The following is a 1,255-nucleotide window of genomic DNA, read 5'->3' on the forward strand; positions in this document are numbered from 1 at the left end:
GTGGCTCATGCCTATATCCCTTGCACTCTAGGAGGTGGACGTGGGAGGATACGGTAAGGCCAGGAGTTTGAGACCAGCCTGAGCAAGAGTGCGACTCCATCTCTACAAACAGTAAAACTAGCCAAGTATTGTGGCAAAGTGCCTGTAGTCTCAGCTACTTGGGAGGTTGAGGCAAGAGGATGGGTGATTGCTTTAGCACAAAAGTTTGAGGTTTCTGTGAGCTATACCACCACAGTACTCTACCCAGGGTGACTGAGGGAGGCAGACTATGTCTCCAAAATAAATAAATAAATAAATAAATAGTAGATACAACAAAATGTTGCCATTCATAATAGTTACTCCAAGCAGTAAGAAATGTTAAGAGAAATGTATTATCTTATTTTTTTTTTTTTTTTGAGACAGTCTCACCATGTTGCCCTAGGTAGAGTGCCATGGCATCATAGCTCACACTCCTGGGCTCAAGGGGTCCTCTTATCTCAGCCTCCCAAGTAGCTGGGACTACAGGCCCTCACCACAACACCCAGCTATTCTGTAGAGATAGAGTCTCACTCTTGCTCAAGCTGGTCTCAAACTCCTGACCTCAAGCAATCCACTCGCCTCGGCCTCCCACAGTGCTAGGATTACAGGCATGATCAACCGCACCCTGCCATAAATGTACTATCTTTATGATAAAATAAAATAAAATCCATAGTGCAAAAGGTACAATATTTACAAAAGAGTTGACTAATTCAGGAATGCTGTCAGCAATCTGAGCAATGTATCAGTGACCATGAGAATATTCACATGTTCACAGAGTAGGATCCAGTACCTCTTCTTCTGGAACTATATCCTAATGCCATTATCCAAAACATAAGAACTGCAGTTTAACCTAGTGCTGTAAGAGGGAAGTAGTTTCCTTTCATACCATGTTCATAAGGTGAAAAAGTGCCTGCATCAATGTTAATATAAGGATCGATTTTGATGGCAGTAACCCGGAGTCCACATGACTTCAGAATTGTCCCAATGCTGCTGGCAATGATCCCTTTACCGATGCCAGAGATGACTCCACCTGTGACCAGGATGTACTTCATTGGTATAGCAATGGCTGGAGTGCCACCAGCCAGATATGATCTGAAAAGCAATACATTTAAGGGTCAGGGAAGAGAAACCTGTATTTTCTCAAACCAGTAAAGCAGAGAGTTCATTAATGGAGAATTTCAAAAGCACACAGCATATTTCTATGTAAACTAAATACCAGAACCTTTTTTTTTTTTTT

At 42.1% G+C, this 1,255-nt stretch overlaps 1 protein-coding gene across 1 annotated transcript in view; it reads right to left on the reverse strand.

The window, feature by feature from the left end:
- The window catches only part of CTPS2 (CTP synthase 2), a 136,946-nt gene that overhangs the window by 125,743 nt on the left and 9,948 nt on the right, over nucleotides 1-1,255 (reverse strand). Inside the window, exon 2 of the mRNA XM_023514347.1 lies at nucleotides 905-1,110. Within this exon, the coding sequence (XP_023370115.1) occupies nucleotides 905-1,110 (206 nt within the window). The remainder of the gene's footprint in view (nucleotides 1-904; nucleotides 1,111-1,255) is intronic.

Source organism: Otolemur garnettii, unplaced genomic scaffold (assembly GCF_000181295.1).
Source record: "Otolemur garnettii isolate 467f Iridium unplaced genomic scaffold, OtoGar3 scaffold00051, whole genome shotgun sequence".
NCBI classification, from domain to species: domain Eukaryota; kingdom Metazoa; phylum Chordata; class Mammalia; order Primates; family Galagidae; genus Otolemur; species Otolemur garnettii.